Here is a 19,075-nt window from a genome sequence, read left to right as displayed (position 1 = left end):
GGAAACACTCTAAATATACCAATTAAAAGGCAGAGATTGGCAGAGTGGATTTTAAAAAGGACCTTGGGGTGCCTGGGTGGCTCAGTGGGTTAAAGCCTCTGCCTTCGGCTCAGGTCATGATCCCGGGGTCCTGGGATCGAGCCCCACATCGGGCTCTCTGCTCAGCGGGGAGCCTGCTTCCTCCTCTCTGCCTACTTGTGATCTTTGTCTGTCAAATAAATAAAATCTTAAAAAAATAAATAAATAAAAAGGACCTTATCTGCTGTTTATAAGAAACTCACTTCACATGTAATGACATCAATAGGGTGACATTAAATGGATAGAAAAGATACACCATGGAAACATCAATCAAAAGAAATCAGAAATGGCTATATTAATAGCAGATAAAATATACTTCAAAAGAAACCTGTCAGGGGCCTGAGAAGGACTTAATGTAATGACAGAACATACATATCAGCCCACCAAAAGACAGTTCTAAATGAATATGCACAACAGAACCGCAAAGATGTGCAGCCAACAGGACTGAGAGGAGCATCGAAACACCCACAATTACAAGTTAGGCACTTTATGGTAAGGATGTTTCTTTCTTTAAAGATTTTGTCTTTAAGTAAACTCTACAGCCAGTGTGGGGATCAAACTCACAACTCTGAGATCCAGAGTCACACGCTCCACCACCTGAGCCAGATAGTTGTCCCTGTTTCATTTTTAAAGAAGCTGCCAGACTGTCTTTCAGGTGGCTGTACCATTTTATTACGTTCCTGCCATCAACAAGTGAGAATTCCTATTGCTCCATATTGTCACCATTTAGTGTTGTCTGTGTTTGGATTTCAGCCATTCCAGTAGATGTGCAATGGTATCTCTACTGTTTAAATTTCAAAAAATTTTTTAAGATTTTATTTATTTATTTGACAGAGAGAGATCACAAGGTAGGCAGAGAGCGAGTGAGGAGGAAGCAGGCTCCCTGCTGAGCAGAGAGCCCAATGCGGGGCTCGATCCCAGGACCCCGAGATCATGACCTGAGCCAAGGGCAGAGGCTTAAGTCACCAAGCCACCCAGGCTCCCATATCTCTACTGTCTTAATTTGCATTTCCCTAATAACATACGATGCTGTTAAACATTTTTTCATGTCTTTATCTGCCATTTGTACATCTTCTCTGGTAAGGAGTCTGCTTAGATCTTTACCGTATTTGTTTGTTTTCTCATTATTGAGTTTTTAAGAGTTCTTTGTATATTTTGGATATCAGTCTTAGTCAATTTAGGCTCTTACAACAAAATATCACACATTGGGTGGCATGATGCACAACAGAAATTTGTTTCTCACAGTTCTGGAAGCTGAAGTCTGAGGTCAGGGTGCCCCCGTGGCTGGTTTCCAGGAAGAGCCCTCTTATGGGCTGCAGCCTATGCCATCTTCTCATTGTGTCCCTTTTATAAGGGTGCTAATCCCCCTGATGAAGGCCCAGCCACAGACCTCATTACCAAAGGCCCCATCTTTTATATCCTGACATCTGGGGTAAAGATTTCCACATAATAAATTTGGGGTAGGGACACGACATTCAGTCCACTGCACAGTCCTTTATCAGGTATGTGTTCCACAAATATTTTCTTCCAGTTTGTGTCTTGTCTTTTTATTCTCTCTTTTTTTAAAAAAATTTTATTTGACAGAGAGAGAGATATCACAAGTAGGCAGAGAGAGGGGAGGAAGTAAGCTCCCTGCTAAGCAGAGAACCTGATACAGGGCTCGATCCCAGGACCCTGAGATCATGACCTGAGCCAAAGGCAGAGGCTTAACCCACTGAGCCACCCAGGCACCCCTCTTTTTATCCTCTTAACCACGTCTTTCTTTTTTTTTTTTTTTTAATTTTCTTTATTTGACAGACAGAGATCACAAGTAGGCAGAGAAGCAGGCAGAGAGAGAGGAAGGGAAACAGGCTCCTTGCTGAGCAGAGAGCCTGATGTGGGGCTTGATCCCAGGACCCTGGGATCATGACCTGAGCCGAAGGCAGAGGCTTTATCCCACTGAGCCACCCAGGTGCACCATTGTATTTTTTGTTTTTTTTTTAAGATTTTATTTTTATTTATTTGGCACTGAGAGAGAGATCACAAGTAGGCAGAGAGGCAGGCAAAGAGAGAAGGAAAAGCAGGCTCCCTGCTCGGCAGGGAGCCTGAAGATTTTTTAAAAGATTTTATATATTTACTTGGCAGAGAGAGAGACCATGAGAGCAGGAAAACAAGTGGGGGAGTGGGAGAGGGAGAAGCGAGCCTCCTGCCAAGCTGGGAGTCCGAGGCTGGGCTCGATCTCAGGACCCTGGGATCATGACCTTAGATGAAACCAAGAGTCAGAGGCTTAGCCAACTGGGCCACCCAGAAGCCCCTCCTCTATAGATCTTGTACATATTTTGTACGATTTACACCTAGACCTATTTACTTTCCTTCCTTCCAGCGGTAATGTAAACGGTATTGTGTGTCATTTTAAGAAAAGATTTATTCATTTTTATTTGAGAGGGGGAGAGAGAGAGAACATGAGCAGGGGGAGGAGCAGAGGAAAAGAGAAGCAGACTTCCCACTGAGTGTGGAGCCCCATGTGGGGCTCAATCTCAGGAACCTGAGATTCCCGACCTGAGCCGAAACCAAGAGTCAGATGCTTACCTGACTGAGACACCCAGGCACCCTAATGGTATTGTGTTTTTAATTTCAAATTCCAATTGTCCATTGCTGATATACGCCAACTGATTTTTGATAAAGGTGCAAAACTGATTCAATGCAGGAACAATAGTCTTCAAAATGATGGAGGAACTGGATATTCATAGGGGAAAAAATACACCTAGACTTAAGTTTCCTACCTCAAATAAAAGTTAACTAAAAATAGATTACAGATTTTAAGTTGTAAAAACATAAGACTACAAAATTTTTAGAAGAAAACACTGAAGAAAATTTTGGGGACGTAAGACTGAAAAAGGTTCTTAAAAATGCTCCCCAAATCAGAATATATAAAGGTAAATATTAATATACTGAAGGGGTGCCTGACTGGCTCAGTCTTCTGAACATGCAACTCTTGAACTTGGGGTGTAGAGATTAGGAAATAAATAAAAATTTAAAAAAATACAAGGAGTCTCTTCAATTAAGAGAATGAAAGGATAAGCTGCAGAATGAGAAAAAATACTGCAAATCATGTATCTGACAAAGACTCATATCTAGAATATATAAAGAACTCTCAAAACTCAATAGTTTAAAAAAGAAAAAAAAAGTGTAGTCTAGGGGCACCTGGCTGGCTCAGTCAGTGGAGTAGGACTCCTGGTCTCAGGGTTCTAAGTTTGAGACCCACACTGGCTGTAGAGATTACTTTATCTTAAAAATAAAATCTTGAAAAAAATACAATCCAATTTTAGAAAATGGGCGTAAGATACAAGAGATACTTCAATGAAGAATATACAGGATGGTAAGTAAACACACAAAAAGATGTTCTAATGGCTGATGAGCCATTAGAGAAATACAAATTACAAATTACAACCATGATGAGATACCACTATACATCCCTTAGGAAAAAATATAGTGACAACACAAAATACTGGAAGGAAGCAAACCAACTGGATTTCTCATGCCATTACAGAGATGTCACATGGTACAGTCACTCTGGAAAAAGGTTCGACAAGCCCTTTAAAAAAATGAACATTGGGGGCGCCTGGGTGGCTCAGTGGGTTGATCCTCTGCCTTCGGCTCAGGTCATGATCTCAGGGTCCTGAGATCGAGCCCCACATCGGGCTCTCTGCTCGGCGGGGGGCGGAAAAACCACAATGCTGCCCTGGAAGAGAAAGGTCAAACCAACTGTGCCCTCCCCAACTCAGCACTAAAAAGGAGCAAACTGCAGAGCCATACTTGCATCTGAACCCACCTCAAAGGCATTATGCGAGGAGCACACAGCCAACCTAAAAAGCCACATTTCTATGATCCCTTTTATAGTAAACTCTTGACGTGACACATGTAGGTAAGAGAGCAGGTTGGCAGTGGTGTGGAGTTATGGGAAGACACAGAGGCGGGTGTTACCATTTGGGGCAGCGCAAGGGGGATCTCGGAGCTGATGGCATAGTTCCCATGTTGACCGCTGTGGTCACTACAGGAATCTACTGCACAGAAACACATACATATTATACAAATGTCTGTTATTATACAAATGTCTGTTTCCTGGTTTTGACCTGGCACATGCTGCCAGTTACATAAAATGTAACAATTAAGATAAACTGGGTATATGGAACCCCTGTGCACTCTTTTTATAATTTCCTGTGAACTTATAAATGCTTCCAAATACAAAATAAAAAAAACAAGAGTAGAACCATAGTTTATAAAAACAGGACTAGGAAAGAAAATGGGATGGTACCACTTCCTCACGCAAAACCCCACAGGGCCCCCATCTCAGCAAAGCACATGAGACCCTTCCGCGGCCTCCAAGGCCCTATACTCTCCTCCAGGCCCATTCGTCTCACTGCAGGCACCCCGCCTTCCAGCATGTTCTGCAACATGGCACACATGCCAACCTGGGCCTTCACACTGACTGCCCACCCTCTACCTGGAGTGCTCTGCGCAGACTCTGCATGTCTCATCCTTCATGTCCTTTGGGTCACTGTGAAAGAGGTTGTCAGCAGCCCCCATCTGGACCACAGTCTGTACTTTCTAACTTATTAGCTCTTCTTTCCAGCTGGTCTCTCTTTTTAAATTTTTTTCCAGCTTATCTCTTAACTCAGGCAAAAAACCCAGCAGGCAGAGCATCTCCTGGCAGGATCTGACACTCCCCACCTCAAGCAATAAGGACTGCCCTGCCCCCAGGGAGACCCCACCCAGGACTGACCCCAAGACAAGCCTGATCTCCGCTGCCCACCAGCACCCACCCACCAACCTTTGCCCCACACCTATCATCTGCAAACCTGGAGGTATCTGCAGCACTTTGGAGACTGTCTTAGTCTACTAGTCCACTGTCTTCCTGGTGTTGGCATCACTGAAATGAACTCCTTTCCTGTTTTACCACCATCTGCGCCTCTGCCTTTGGTCATGTGACTGGTGAGCTGCAGAACGTGGTCTGTCCGCAATCCCCGGAACCAGGTGCTCTCGCTCCCCTGCGCCCCAGCTACACGTGTTCACAGACCACTTTGGAAGAAGCCTTCCCGGACCATGGTATCTAAATTAGCATTCTCCCTCCAACTACCCGTCATCCTCTTCCCTCCGATCCTGGTTGTCTATCATTTACTCCAGGTGTCCCAGCTTCAGAGCGGGATAGATATAACTTTTCTGAATTGCTAGTCTTTACACAGTAAAAACCCAAGAAATACTTCATGAATGAAACAGTGAATGTGCTGAGAAATTAAACAGCAGGACACTGATTGATGGATCTTCAGCACTAGATGGAAAGAGGGAGCTACAATGTGCTCGATGAAAAAGAAGGGGACAGAAACGTATGTCTATAGAGTTCAAGTGACCCCAGTTGTTCACATTCTCCCTCTGCTGCTCTTGTATCTGAGTCTCCCTGTCACCCTCCCCACTTGTGCCTTTAGGACCCATGGCGGCTTCCACCCTCCTCTCTTGGGACCCAGTGGTCACTCGGGAATGAGGACCCCAGGGGAAGCCACATGGAGGCCCAGAAAGAGGACAATGAGTGGAGGAGGGGAGATAGAGATGCCAGAGCACGGCCATAGAAGGGGATCCTCTGGCCCAGCCACGCCCAAGCTGATGGTGTGTGGATCACAGAGGAACCTCCCAGACAAGCTCTTCCTGAATCCCTGACCCACAAAATTGTGGACAAAGCAAGAACGGCAATTTTCAGCCTCTAAGTATTGTAGTAATTTCTCACGTGGCAAAGGTCATCAGGCAAGAAGAGATTTCTGAAAGCTGGGGAGAAAGCAAGTCATAAACAATCAAACATTGTCACAGGACAGCACACAAGGGAACAGAACTGCCACAGGCAGGCAAACAGGTGAAAGGTCTAGAACAACTATTGGATTTCTGTAGGCACCAAGGCAGTGGGATCTACTCTGGGGACAGAGTACAGAGGAGGGGCAGAGTGAGGAAAACAATGTCAGGGATGCTGGAGGGGACAAAATGCAGGCACCACCTTCCTGTCATTCTTACCGTAACTGGCTAAACTCAGCACAGACACCTCTACTCAGTCCTGGGTTTTACAACCAAGAATTTGGAGAACTGTCAAGAATTCAGAGGTACTAGAGATCAGGAAACATGACCCAGAGAAAAGGAAATGCTCCTGCACCATTTGGAAGGAGAAGATTCGATTAAAACCCAAGGACACTGAGGACCTGCTATTCCCTAGGCTACAGATTAAGCTAAAGTGTTTACAGTAACCAAACATGAAAACAGCGAGGGCCACTGAAGACCGAGTGCGTTATCACAGACCAGAGTCTGTCTTCTGGAAATCTGTATCTACTTAGAAAGGGTAGGCTGTGATTCTGTGCAAATCTGAGAGAGTTTCCAGGTTTCTTCCAGGACTGCTGGGAGCGTGTGACCTCAAGACCGCTCCACGCAGTCACCCGAAGTGCTCTTGGCAATGATGAAAGTCACCGCGCAGCTACTTCCCACATCTGCTGGGAGACAGGCTGGTGGCATCATGTAACAAGTGCGACAGTCCTGCCAAGTAGGTATTGCTCTCCTCATCTCCCAGACAAAGGATGAAGGATGAAGAAAGGTGTGCCATGGCTGATGCATGATGAATACATGTGCTCTTCCTTCCTGTCAGAAAACTTCAACTCCCCAGAATCTCCTGAGGGATGGGAGTCTTCGTTACACTAATGAGAGGACTCAAGGTTGGCCCCAAGCCAATGCCAGGATGGGCCAGGTAGCAAAAAGCCCAGCCCTGCAATTAGAGTGGTGGGATCTGGAGTCAGACCTCTGCAGAGAAAGGGCGGCACGACTATGTAATAAAATCCCCCAGAAACTCTCTCTGGATGCAAAGCTCAGGACAGCTTCCCGGCTGATGAGCACACTGGGGCCAGGAGGGGGCTGTGAGGTAGGTGATCCTCTAACCCAGCTCCACGGGAAGAGGGCACCAAGGGTCTGCACTGCCCCCGGACCTGGGCCAATGTTTTCCTTTATAACAACCTGCAACTTCTGACCCTCGAACAATGCAGGGTTAGGGGTGCTGACTACCCACCTTGCCCCTGCCTCTAAAGTCTGAGTGTAACCTTTGATTCCCCCAAAACCTAGTAGCTACTGCTGACTGGACGCTGTGCCAATAACATCAAGTCAATCAGCACACATTTTGAATGCTCTCTGTATGATGTCCCAAATTCTTTTAATAAAGTAGAGAAAATATTAAGCAAATCATTAGGAAGAGAAAATGTGGGGACACCTGGGTAGCTCAGTCATTAAGCACCTGCCTTTGGCTCAGGTCATGATTCCAGGGTCCTGGGATCAAGCCCCACATTGGGCTCCCTGCTCAGCGGGAAGCCTGCTTCTCCCTCCTACACTCCCCCTGCTTGTGTTCCCTCTCGCTGTGTCTTGCCAAGTAAAAAAATGAAATCTTTAAAAAAAATTTTTTTTTAAAGGAAGAGAAAATGCGTTTACAGGACTGCACTGTGTTCATCGAGAAAAACCTGTGTACAAGTAGACCCACATCATTCAAAACCACGCTATTTAAGGGCCAAGTGTATGGCGCTTTCCTGCATTCCATCTGTTGTTCAACTGCAGCTGGTCAGAAGTGTGGGTGTCCCGGAGACACCACTCGAGCAGACGTGGGGAGCAGGGGACCTGGGGACTCACAGGATCTGCCAGCTCTGTGTGTGGTCGGTGACAGAACTGAACCAGTCACCCCGTGGCTATCAGATCACCGGGGGCTGGAACAGAACAGCCAGAGACGAAGCTATAGCCAGGACTCAAACCCCATGCAATCAGACTCCAAAGACAGCACTGGACTCTCATCAAAGTATAAACCTTAACATCTGTCAATTTTCCATCTGAAAATGGAGTGGTATATAATTCAGGAGGGTTTCACCTTCCAAAGAACTTACAAGACCTGAAAGAACAATTTCATCAGCTGGACTGTTGGCCAACACAGTTACACCCGGATGGATGCAGAGGCCACTATGGCAGCCAGAAGCTCACATGACAGCAGAGGACTGAACAACATGAAGAGAATTCGGGAAACGTGGAGCCTTTTCTAAACCCATCGTGGCTCTGAAGCTTACAAACAACTTTAAGTACGGGTTAAATGCAGGTACAGGGACGAAGCTGATATAAATCCTTGAAAACCTATCCTCTACCTTCAGATACAGTAAAAGGACTCTGGCTCTTTTTCCTGTGAGCTTGACAGAAACTACAGGACATAAATGCTGATAATACTTGTATGATCACGAGCATACATTCTGAATTTTCTGCCAACCAGACTACCTTCTGAGAATCAGCACAGAGAAAAACCTCATTAAATCTAGCCAGTAATGCTATGTTTTTTTACTCTAGCTTACAAGGAAGCTTCCTAAGGTTTTATTTCAACTGAGGAGCCAAAAAGCGATTTCTTAAACTTAATCTTCCATTACTAGGCTGTATGTAAATCCCACGGTTTTCAAATGCTAAAGATTTGAGAGCAGTCTCCTCACCTGGCCTGTTGGTAGCCGCCAGAATGAAAACCTGCTGCCGAGCTTCCAGACCGTCCATCTCGGTAAGTAGCTGATTCACCACCCGGACACTTGCTCCCGTCTAAAAATAAATAAATACAGCTCCATCAGTTCCCGATAAAAAGAAAAACACATCACCATGTTTTTGCACATGAAACGGGGTATTTGCAAACTTGAATGAAATCTTTGATCAAGAGGTAACAGTAATCACTTTTCTGAGAGGTGCTATGCAAAACACATTCCCATCAGGAACTCCCCGAAGTCCTGTTATCCCCTGTTCCAGAAGGAGGAATTGAGGCTCAGAGAGGCCACCTGTCCAGGCCTCTCAGCTAAACACAGGCAAGCCTGGCTGACCCGAGTCTCCTGCCTCCAAGTTATTCAAAGACCTGCTGGCTGCAATGGATTTCCTGTGGGTCATGTGTACACTGAGCGCAAAGGGATGCCCTAGGATGTGAGATGCTCCAGATCCTTGGACTGGGGCATGGAGGCTTTTCCTCTTTTCCTGAAAGCCAACAGTACAAAGCAGATCTCCTCCGGGGCAACATCCAAGAGAAAGATCTGGGGAGGTGGTAGACAGAGGGGTAACTCACTCGGACACAGAAATGTACTAAATGCACAATGGAGATGAGAAAAGTGGGGTGTCTGTTCATGCATCTGTGTGTGTGTGTCTCTGTGTGCATCTGTGTGTGTCTGTGTCTCTATGTGTCTGTATGTGTCTGTATTGTCTGTGTGTCTGCGTATCTGTGCATGCATTTGTGTCTGCGTCTGTGTCTGTGTCTCTCTCTGTGTCTGTGCGTGTCTGTCATGACTGCCCTTCTTCCAACACAAAGTCCACGGGCAGAGGTGGTCATGAGTTTACAGGTGGATTTCTCCAGAAAGTAGCTGGTGCACATTACGACCCCTGGGACACACAACACCAACATCTCAGAGGATGGAAGATAATTATAATCCGGGCACAAAACAGTCCAGCAGCACAGATTAACAATAAACCCTGTCCCACCTCAACAAGACGAAACTCTCAGAATCTGCAGGAACAGGATGACAGGTTTTACTATATTAAAATTATAACATTGTACGTAATAAGCAGATTAAAGGTAAGTAAAAAGACTGGGGAAAAAAGCACCAACACACATAACTGGACAATGGACTCATTTCTGGAGCACACAAAAGCTCCTAAAATCAGAACAAAATTTTAAGAGCAAAAAGGTCAACATATCTGATCAAGCAAATTATAGAAGATGAAATACACATTCAGTGAAGACAATCAATCTTACTGACAAGCGTGGACATGACTACTAAGATTTAATATCATGTTTTGCCAAAAAAAAATTGACAAAAATTGTTTAGATGGGTGTTACCCTATGCTGACAAAGGCACAGGAGATGGTTATTTTCACAAAGTGTTGGCGGGTACGCATAACTGGCAGTTTTTGTGAAGGATAATTCAGTGTTAGCTTTCAGAACATAATACATACACATCTACGCTGAGATCCCACTTCTGAAAGTCCCCCACATGCACAGAAATATGTGATGATAATGTTACTTCAGTTCTGTTTGTAAGAGAAACAACTGGAAACAGTGTGATTTAAGAAATACTTGTTTCCAGACTGTGGAATATTTAAGCAATCGTTAAAAAATTAAGTTATTAAGTACATGGGAAAATTGTCAAGATGAATGACCATGTTTGTGTAAAAAAACAAGTCTAGGGGCGCCTGGGTGGCTCAGTGGGTTAAAGCCTCTGCCTTCGGCTCAGGTCATGATCTCAGGGTCCTGGGATCGAGCCCCGCATCAGGCTCTCTGCTCAGCAGGGAACCTGCCTCTCCTTCTCACTGCCTGCCTCTCTGCCTACTTGTGATCTCTCTCTCTCTATTTCTGTCAAATAAGTAAATAAAATCATTAAAAAAAAAAAAAGTCTAAGTCATACATGTTTTTAAGTTTACAGAGAAAGTTTTAGAATGACAAATACCACACATGAAAGGGTTGGCAGCAGTAACCTCCAAGGAGAATAACAGGGAAAAAAAATTAGAAGACTCTATCTCTTAGCACTTGTATTTTATTTGAATTTTCTCACAAGTACATGTTCATATATAACCTGTGTAATAAGAGAACACATTCAAATTTAACATATGTTCAGAATCCCCCTCATTTGAAGAAATCAAAAAAGCAGAACACGTGTACTGGAACATGGAAACGTGTGTTCATACACACCCAAGAGAGAGCAAGAGAAGCCAGATGTTAGGAGCGAGGTTCCCAGGCTGCAGACTTCTCTGAGGCAGGCGGCATCTCGGTGAACCCCCGCAAATTAGATTCCCAGTCGATGACAGATAGCTGAAAACCCATGAAAGGGGCTCTTGACAAATGAAGGGCGTATGTGGAGCCACAGAAGAATTAAAAAGGGGTCAGACCCAGAGGGCACCATGCCCCAACCAGCAGGACAGAAAGGGCAGTGCTTTGCTCTGGATCCCACATAGGATTTAGAATGTCAAAGCAGGCAGGGCAACCCTTGGCCACCCACGTGGCCATCAGAGACAAGACTGTGGAAGGATTTTCTGGGACTCTTGAATGAGGAAACAATCTATCTCCCTATGACATGAATCACTCGGACATTAGTCAAGTTTTGTTCTTGGGCCTCTGGAAGGTTTCTGGAATTTGTGAGCAAACTGAGGTATTTAGTAACTGTTTTTACAACCTTAGGGGCATGCACAGAACAACTATCTGAAGATAACCGAACAACTATCTGAAGATAACTGAACAACTTTCTAAAGATAAATCACAAAGGAAATAAAACCACCTGCTTAGTCATCATGCCAGGAATGTCCTTATCAGATAGTCTCCACCACCTTTTGCAGGCTGGCTGTTGCTTACAAGAGGCTTCGCTCTGCTGGGGACTTTAAAACAAGCATCCCTATGACAAGAGCACTTCCAGGCACTCACTATACTGAAATTCCTACCAACCCTAAATCAGCCCAGGGATGCAGGGGGAGTCTGGGTAGACAAGGAGCAGGGCTGAGTCAAAGCTCAGCCCTATTTCAAGGGAATCTTAAATTATACTTTCTCCTGTCTCCAGAACCCATTTGCCTGAAGAGAGTCATGATCATGAGGCAGGCTCTTGGAAGCCACGTCATTCCCGTTCCCAGCCACTTGCCTGCCTGAACCAGACCAGTTTAAGCAATATCATGTAGCGACAAAATGGACACAGATGCCAAGAAAAACCAACTGTCACCACGGCAGCCTTCACTTTGAATTACTAGGCTTCTTCACTGCAAGAATCTTAGTGTTCTTAGGGAGTGACTTTGTCAGAACTCACAAAAGGTTTAGGGCTTTACACCTACCTCCCGGTCTGACCTCCGAGGGCACAGGGCGTCTACTTCATCAAAGAAGATGACGCAGGGTGCGGAGCTCCTGGCTCGCTGGAACACCTGGCGGACGGCACGCTCGCTCTCACCGACGTACTGACACAGCAGAAACAACAGAGACCAGTCAACTTTGGGGTTGGGGCCAAATCATGGTAAAACTAGTTCTAAATGGCGGTTAGATATCAAGAGTCCAAAAAGCATGAGGTGGGAATCACATGCAACTGTGGATAGGTACCCATTTCTGATACATAAAAATAGCCAATATATGGGTCAACTTAAAAAAACTAGCTGTTGTCCACATTTACAAATTTCCTCATTTGCAAAACAAAGGCAAAGTGAGTGTAAGGTCTCCTCCAGGTCACAATTAATCCCGTAATTCTGCTGTATTTTAGAACGGATCTCCTAAACTTCATCGCGTAGGATACCCAGCCGTAACTCTCCCGAATTCAGGAGGGTTCTAACTGCCATCCGCTGCTCTGCCGTGTTACCTACATGGTCATGTTGCTGACGGGAGAGCTATGTCGTCACATGGCTTCAGAGATGGTAGGTGAGCCAGCGAGGCCTCTCATGGCTTTGTGGGACATATGGTATGTTAAGTCTAAATCAGGGGTGCCTGACTGGCTCCTTTGGATAAGTGTGCGACTCTCAATTTCGGGGCCATGAGTTCAAGCCCGACGTTGGGTGTAGAGATGACTTAAAGAAATAAAAATTTAAAAAGAAATATAAATCAAGGGGTGCCTGGGTGGCTCAGTCATTGAGCGTCTGCCTTCAGCTCGGGTCATGATCCCAGGGTCCTAGGATCGAGCCCCTCATCAGGCTCCCTGCTTGGCGAGCCCTCTCCTACTCCCCCTGCTTGTGTTCCCTCTCTCTGTCAAATAAGTAAATAAAATCTTAAAAAAAAAAAAAAATCTAAATCAAAATATAAAATAATAAGATCAGTCAAGAAATACAGGCTTCTCCCTCTCGTACTCCCCCTGTTTGTGTTGCCTCTCTGTCATATAAGTAAATAAAATCTTAAAAAAAAAAATCTAGGGGCGCCTGGGTGGCTCAGTGGGTTAAGCCTCACCTTCAGCTCAAGTCATGATCCAGAGTCCTGGGATCCAGCCCCACTTTGGGCTCTCTGGCTCAGCAGGGAGCCTGCTTCCCTCTCTCTCTCTGCCTGCCTCTCTGCCTACTTGTGATCTCTGTCAAATAAATAAATAAAATCTTTAAAAAAATTCTTTAAAAAAACTAAATCAAAATAAAAAAGTTCAGTTGAGGAATACAGCAATTCACACGCAGCTGTAACATTAGACTAATCCGTACAGGAAGTCACATGTGAGAATACAGTCTCACTGCTGGCGAAGCATTCTTCTTGTAAATTCTTCTTGTAAAATTTCGAACCGATTGACTAAGAAGAGCAGGTTTTGGGGCACCTGGGTGGCTTAGTCGTTAGGCATCTGTCTTCAGCTCAAGTCATGATCCCAGGGTCCTGGGATGGAGCCCTACATCAGGCCCTCTGCTCAGTGAGGAGCCTGCTTCCCACTCTCTCTCTGCCTGCCTCTCTGCTACTTGTGATCTCTCTCTGTCAGATAAATAAATAAATAAATAAATAATTTTCAAGAATAAATAAATAAAATTAAATAAAAAGAAAGAAAAGTAGGTTTTTCATAATACAATGCCTAAAACAATCTGAAAGCCATATCATGCAGGCACACGGTACATCACGGTGGTGATGAAGGTGTAAGGCTCCTGTGAGCAGAACTGTCCTTCCCTCACGGCTGCCCTGTCCTTTCTTGGTACTTCTGCTCATTGTGCTCCTCCCACCTGCACTGTCTCACAGCCTGCCACCAGTTCTCCCAACTGTCTGCTGATTCCTCTAACTCACAGTGTCTCTACTACTGTGACCTGCAGCTCGTCCACCTTCACCGCATCGTGGTGGATGTCCTCGGAAAGCCTGCGTCACTTTCACATTCGCCTCAATCATCACACCCTGAGCCCTGTACAAATACATTGGACTGGTTCGGGGTCCTAAAGAATCTAAATTTTTCAACCTTGAAAATCTGGCTTTTGCAAACACAATTACTGAAAATATTTGCCCTAAAGTCACTAATGATCTTCTAGTTGCCAAACCCAAGGTCCTACCTACTTCCAGTTCCTGGTACTCGGTCTGGTTATACCAACGAGGTTAGTTAGCCTCCTCCCGGTTTTTAGGCTTAAGAAGTCCTGGGCATCCTCCCCTTCGAGAGACCAGCCTGCTTTGCCAGTTTTTCCTTCCTTGCCCCAGTGCCATCAGGGGACCTGGTGAATGCACCCCCTCTGCTGGCAGACCTGGCCCATTCCCAGGGTTTCAGGGGCCACCCCAAATCTCAGAGCTCCAAACTCATATCTGCATGTCTGCTGGATGTCTCCAGACCCCTTGTTCCTGAAATTTCCCAGAGCAAATGCATTTTCCAACCCCAAAAAGTCGATCTTCAACAGACCACCTCATCGCTGCCCATCACTCCATACTCTGCCACCGACCTCTTCCTACACCTCTCCCTAGAGAACAAGTCAGATCACAGTGAGATGACCGTTCGCACTCCTCAGAGCTGATCCCACCGGCGCTGCTGAGGATGTGGGGACCCCCTTCACAGCCGGGGGAGGTGCAACTCAGCAACAACCGCCTTGGGAAAAAAGCAGGCAAAACTTTCTATTTTTGCAAGTGCACACACTCTAGAAGGGACAGCAATTCTCCTCTGAATACATACCCTTGGGACAAACAGCTCCCAAATGTATGAAAGGATATGTTTATATAATGTTCAACCTAAACATCCATCACGATTTTTTAAGTGTGGTTATATTCAATCAGTGGAATACCACACATAAGACTAATGAGCTCGAAGTAAACATATCAACAAAAATAATACCTGTGATAGAATGATTTAGATGATATATTTATTTGGTCACTAAGATATATCTAATCTTCACCCATAGTTTCTGAGAAACGTCAGAACTACAAAAGTGAAAGGACGTCTTGCTAATCAAGGTGAATCTGGACCCCACCTGAGGGCAAGGCTGGCTGCCAGGAGGACAGGGTGGTCAGAGGAATGGAATTTTCAGTCCTCCTCACCCCCACATCCCCATATAGGACGGAGCTGGGGAATGAATCAGCCAATGGTCAGTGACTCAGCCAATTATGGCTATGTAATCACACCTCCATAAAAACCCAAGAGGAAGTTTTTCCATCCTTCTATGCCAGGGAGCCAGTTCGCTACCGTGTGCCCCGCAGCCAGGCATCAAGCCTCGCAAGACTCCTGTTTGGGACTTTGCCCCATATATCTCTTCTTATCCTTTATCAGTTCCTTCAATAAACAAAAGTGTATTTCTGAGTTCTGTGAGCTGGTCTAGCAAATCAATAGCAACTAAGGAGGAGGCTGTGTGCAGTGGAGGGTGTGGGACCCTCCTGTAGGACTGAGCTCTAGCCTCTGGAGTCCAATGCTGTGTCCCAGCAGACTGTGCCAGAACTGAGCTGAACTGAGACGTGCTTGTTCTTAGATACCCTGCCGGTATCTGAAATTGTTCAATGTTTTTGAGGGGGAATCCCCTCCTCACCGGAATTGGGACCAGAAATGCTAAAAGAATGATAAAAATGTTCAACAAAAATAACAATAAAATCAAGTTACAGGGGTGCCTAGGTGGCTCAGTCATTAAGTGTCTGACTTAGGCTCAGATCACAATCCCAGGGTTCTGGGATCGAGCCCCTATTCAGGCTCCCTGTTGGGCAGGAAGCCTGCTTCTCCCTCTCCCAAATCCCCCTGCTTGGGTTCCCTCTCTCGCTGTGTCTCTCTCTGTCAAATAAATTTTAAAAATCTTAAAAAAAAAAAAAAAGTTACAAAAAACCCACATACCACTTATGTAAAGTGGTTTTTCCTTTACTGTTTATAAAAGCATTCCACACATGTGGAATGGGCATTATAGTATATGGAACCCCAAATATGCCCATCACCCCGCTTCACTCATCATCTGCTCCTCCCGCCTTACTCAGCACTGGTCAGGACAAGCGCACTCTGCACTCTGTCACCAAATCCACCCTTTCCTTCCAAATTATTCTCTAAACATCATCTATCTGGCAAGTGTTCACATTTCTAATTGTCCCCTAAACATTCCTGAAACATTTACAATAATACTGAGTATTGCTGAGGGCTAAGTACATATAGAATAAATGTAGAAATTACACAGGATAAATGTACACCAAATTTAAGATTATGGTAAATTCTATGGGAGAGAAAACAGGGTCATGGTTAGGGAAGGTCTGGAGGGGGCTTCAAGCACCTTGGTTTTGTGTGTTTTTTTTAAAGTTGGGTGACAAAGGGGCACCTGGGTGGCTCAGTGGGTTAAGCCTCTGCCTTCGGCTCAGGTCATAATCTCAGGGTCCTGGGATCGAGACCCGCATCAGGCTCTCTGCTCAGCGGGGAGTCTGCTTCCCCCTCTCTCTCTGCCTGCCTCTCTGCCTACTTTGTGATCTCTCCCTCTCTGTCAAATAAATAAATAAAATCTTTAAAAAAAAAAAAAGTTGGGTGACAAATACAAGAAGGAGTCATTCCATTACTCTCCATAACTACTTCTGTGCTTGGGATGCTTTCTAATAAAGTTAACACAACAACACAGCCTCTGTTGGGTCTCTGCGATTCTGGAGAGGAAATCCCAGCTCTAGCAAGGTAGGACAGCCCTTCACTGTCCCTTCTTTTCCAGTCTCATCCCTGATCAATCCTCTCCCTCCAAGTTTCATTTCTAACACTTCTGCCAGAATGCCGAAATGAAGCGTAAGGGAAGCAAAGACGTATGTAGAAAGCCCACAGGAAACACTTAAATACGAATCCTTACTTTAGGAGCAAGCTATCACATACAATAGGAAACACATTAAAAACCAGTAGGGGGATAAGTGTAAAAAGCCTTTTATTTAATTTTTTTTTTTAAGATTTTAAATCATCTCTACACCCAACGTGGGGCTCAAACTCATAAGCCCAAGATCAAGAGTCACATGCTCCACCGACTGAGCCAGTGGGCACCCCGAAAGGCCTTTTAAAATAAACGCTACTACTTTCACTTCTTCATCTGAATACATGACAGAATAGCATTTTTACTTCTCACGGGGATGAAGAGATAATAAGGTATTCAAACTCTCTTAAATTTGAGACACTACATCAACTGCTAAATACGGAAAGAAGTTACTATATACTATGGTAATATTTTTCTCCTTAGTACTTTTATTTATTAAAACTTAAGTCATCTGGGGGTATTGGGGTGGCTCAGTCAGTTGAGTGTCTAACTCTTGATCTTGGCTCAGGTCATGATCTTATGGTCATGAGTTCAAGCCTCGTGTTGGGCTCCATGTTGGGTGTGGAGCCTACTTTAAAGAAAAAAAACCACCTCAGTCATTTGAGCCACAGGACACTAGAGCAAGGCAAGCAGACCAGGAGTCACGTAACCAAGACTCAAATCTCAGCTCTCCTCCCTCAGCTCCTGGACTTTGGTCAAGGTGCACGCTGCCTGAAGACTTCAGTTTCCTTGTTTGGAAATCAGGAATCAGAGGAAACAGTAAGTCATCTCTCACTGGGTTGCTGAAGAAGAATACAGTGGACCCTTGAACAGTGCACAGGGTTAGGGGCACTAACCCCCCCTGCCCACTGCTGTCAAAAATCCATGTGTAACTTTTGACTCCCCCAAAACTTAACCACCAATAGCCTGTTGACTTTCAGAAGCCTAACAGTCGACAACATAAACAGTCGACTGACATCTACTTTCTATGTTCTGTATATCACAAGCGGACTTCTTACAATAAAGTTACTAGCATCAGAGAAGAAAATATGATGAGGAAAATACATGGAGAGGACTGTATTTGCTGAGAAGTCTCTGCATGTTTACGTGGGCCTGCGCAGCTCACACCCAGGCTGCTTGAGGGATGACTGTGTATGTACAGTGTGTGATGAACACTCGGCAAGGAGCATACACTTTGAATGTTATTTCCATTTTGCAGGTGGGAACATGGAAACGCCAAGCTGATGAGACCTAACTGGGAGAGCAGCTACACATATTCGGTACTGTAGAGCAAAGCTAACATCACGCCCGCAGTGGAGATTTTACCCAAATGCCACATCCATCCCCAGGACTGAGGACATGCCAGCCCGTGACTGGAGTGGCCCCGAGTCTCCCAACCTATACTCATGGCGGACACCACATGACTTACCATGTTGAGCAATTCAGGTCCCTTGACCGATATAAAGTTCAGTCCGGACTCATTTGCAACAGCCTAGGGAGAGAAAACCAAAGGACACAAGTCAGACAAGTACAGCGGAAAGTGACAGCAATTCGTGACAGAGCAGGGACTTTTGCAGCTTTGCTGCTTCCCTTCTCTCACAGCCATTTTTTCCTTATTAGACGCAACTCACATATGGGGAAAGGAGAAACGGGTTAAAAAAAAAAAATCAAGGAATGTTCACTTTCTAAGAATCACTTAGACTGCAATCAGATGGAGACAACAGGAACATCTATGTCAGTGTTCTGTTTCTGTAAACTTGCTCACACACGTACATCTGCACACTCGTAGCCTCAGCCTGGAATCCCAGTAAGACCATAACCTCCACATCCTAGCACGTTGTTGCCCAGTGAAAAAAATCATTAGCTCATGACCCCAAATTCAACCACATCAGTATCAGCCCTGGTCAAAGGCCAGTGTTTCCTGGTTATTTTTAATAACGATTAAACCTCATGGCTCAAAGCCAAAGAGAAGCACGAAGGAGACACATGTGCTTATACATGTGGCAGAATCCAAGAGCGTTCACCTGAAGGTCACCTGAACCCTGAGAAAATCACCCAGAGCTTCACGAGGACCAGGGAAGGGATCTCCCTCCTCTCCTCTCCTCAGAGCCTGACCTTGGAGCTCCAGATCTAGACCCAACAGACTGCTCGGCATCTCCCTCCCGATTGGACACACATCTCAAATCCATCATTGACAGAGCAGGACGTGTGGATCTGTCCAACTCCCTCCACACCCCACACTTCCAACTCCAAAAGCTTTTAGCCCCTAACCCTGGGGTCCCCACCTTGACCCTGTCTTGTGACATCATCCAATCTGCCTGCAAGTCCTGTCAGC

The 19,075-nt window shown here is 45.3% G+C and overlaps 1 protein-coding gene across 7 annotated transcripts in view; it reads right to left on the bottom strand.

Annotated features, from left to right (window-relative positions):
* The window catches only part of NVL (nuclear VCP like), a 98,401-nt gene that overhangs the window by 39,315 nt on the left and 40,011 nt on the right, over nucleotides 1-19,075 (bottom strand). For 5 of the 7 annotated variants that reach the window (XM_032319090.1, XM_032319084.1, XM_032319086.1 and 2 more), the window contains 3 exons: nucleotides 18,170-18,232; nucleotides 11,938-12,057; nucleotides 8,589-8,688 (listed from right to left, as the gene is read on the bottom strand). In XM_032319090.1, the coding sequence (XP_032174981.1) occupies nucleotides 8,589-8,688; nucleotides 11,938-12,057; nucleotides 18,170-18,232 (283 nt within the window). Of the gene's footprint in view, nucleotides 1-2,199; nucleotides 2,319-4,041; nucleotides 4,122-8,588; nucleotides 8,689-11,937; nucleotides 12,058-18,169; nucleotides 18,233-19,075 lie in introns of those variants that run through there. The other 2 variants (XM_032319087.1, XR_004280232.1) reach the window with 2 other exon arrangements.

Source organism: Mustela erminea, chromosome 17 (assembly GCF_009829155.1).
Source record: "Mustela erminea isolate mMusErm1 chromosome 17, mMusErm1.Pri, whole genome shotgun sequence".
Taxonomy (NCBI): domain Eukaryota; kingdom Metazoa; phylum Chordata; class Mammalia; order Carnivora; family Mustelidae; genus Mustela; species Mustela erminea.
The sequence above is the reverse complement of the archived record's forward strand: the minus strand, read 5'-3'. Positions and strand labels throughout refer to the sequence as shown.